Source organism: Echinococcus granulosus (genome assembly GCF_000524195.1).
Source record: "Echinococcus granulosus chromosome Unknown EG_S00238, whole genome shotgun sequence".
Classification (NCBI taxonomy): domain Eukaryota; kingdom Metazoa; phylum Platyhelminthes; class Cestoda; order Cyclophyllidea; family Taeniidae; genus Echinococcus; species Echinococcus granulosus.
In genome coordinates this window covers 4,920-6,193 of record NW_020170618.1, presented here as the reverse complement: position 1 = coordinate 6,193, position 1,274 = coordinate 4,920, and the positions used below count along the sequence as shown (strand labels likewise).

The 1,274-nt window shown below is 38.9% G+C and overlaps 1 protein-coding gene across 1 annotated transcript in view; it reads right to left on the bottom strand. All coding sequences in view use genetic code 11, as the record gives it.

Annotated features, from left to right (window-relative positions):
* EGR_10588 (hypothetical protein) overlaps positions 1-1,274 on the bottom strand; it is a gene marked incomplete at both ends in the record, with an annotated part of 5,582 nt that overhangs the window by 3,081 nt on the left and 1,227 nt on the right. The window contains 2 exons of the mRNA XM_024499837.1: positions 125-171; positions 346-455. Of these exons, the coding sequence (XP_024345742.1) occupies positions 125-171; positions 346-455 (157 nt within the window). The remainder of the gene's footprint in view (positions 1-124; positions 172-345; positions 456-1,274) is intronic.

The following is a 1,274-nucleotide window of genomic DNA, read 5'->3' as shown; positions in this document are numbered from 1 at the left end:
GGTAAAATTTAAGTGCTTTTATTTTATGTAAAATATCCCCAGTTAGAATTAAGTAAACGCTAGTTTTCTTGAGGCTACGCCAACCGCGTCTTTATGGTTTCAGCGTAAGGTATACACCTTTTACATGCTTGGATCCGAATAAATTTTATTCCCAGCATTAAACAATATGAGCTGCAAATATGTAGCAATGTTTTTTAAAGGACAGTCGAATTGCTGGAGTAATTCAAATACAAATCAGATGTTAACTTGACGTCTAAGAATTCAGGAGGAAGGAACTTGCCAAAGGTGACGAAAGTGTAGCCTATAAGACACTTAGATAGGCAATTGAAAACGTCATTATCTTACCTCTTTACCAGAACTGAACGAAACATTTTCTTTTTGTTTGATCTAAAGACTCGGATTTGCAAGTGGTCAGTGATTATTGATGAAGAAATGAATTCATCATTATCTCCTTCCTTCCATAGTTAAGCTCTATAGCTACCAGCAGAAATGTTTCGGTGCTAAATGTTATAATAACTTCCGTAATTTGTCCAGGAATTAAAGTAATCCCTCATACTAAATGCGAAGTATGTGGAATTCAAAGAACATCCACGCGTCCAAAACTGTATAAAATGGCCCTCTATAGTTGCCATATTTGACAAAGCAAATCGAGTATCAAATCAACTCAATATCTGGCCTAGCACATTCAAGCAACTAAGTTGACACATCGCAATGGCAAATAATCCTGCGCCAGATGTAGACAATTTGACGCACCCGTGGGTATCTCAACTGTACGCGACACTTCGCTGTGCGGCCTGGCAGCGTTAGAGAAACTCAGGTCGGATATGCCACTATGAGCAAATGTTATAATTTTGAGCCCTACACGGATGTTTCAATTCATCCTAAATAAAGATCGCATGGCTAGCAACATTTTTTAAAATTATCACTACCTTTGGAAGCAGTTTGACTTTGTTTCGGCAACTCCGGCTTAGACCTACGCGGCACAAAACACTAACCTATTTACAAGAGATCTTCAAAGTACTTTCCGTTTCCATATTGCTAATGATAAAACTATTTAAGCAATGTTGTGGCAAATCTATTTTACCTGAATAGGACCCGTCACCTCCAGAAAAGGGGACGGCTTAGTTCAGTGTTTCGTACAAACATCGTCTACGGCGGACTTTTCTGCTGCAGCGACGTCTACCGTCGGTGCATTTATTGCATACCAGCCCCTTAGTTTAATTACTTTCATGCTCATCTTATGTATTTTTATTGGAATTCCAGCCAAGCTCATG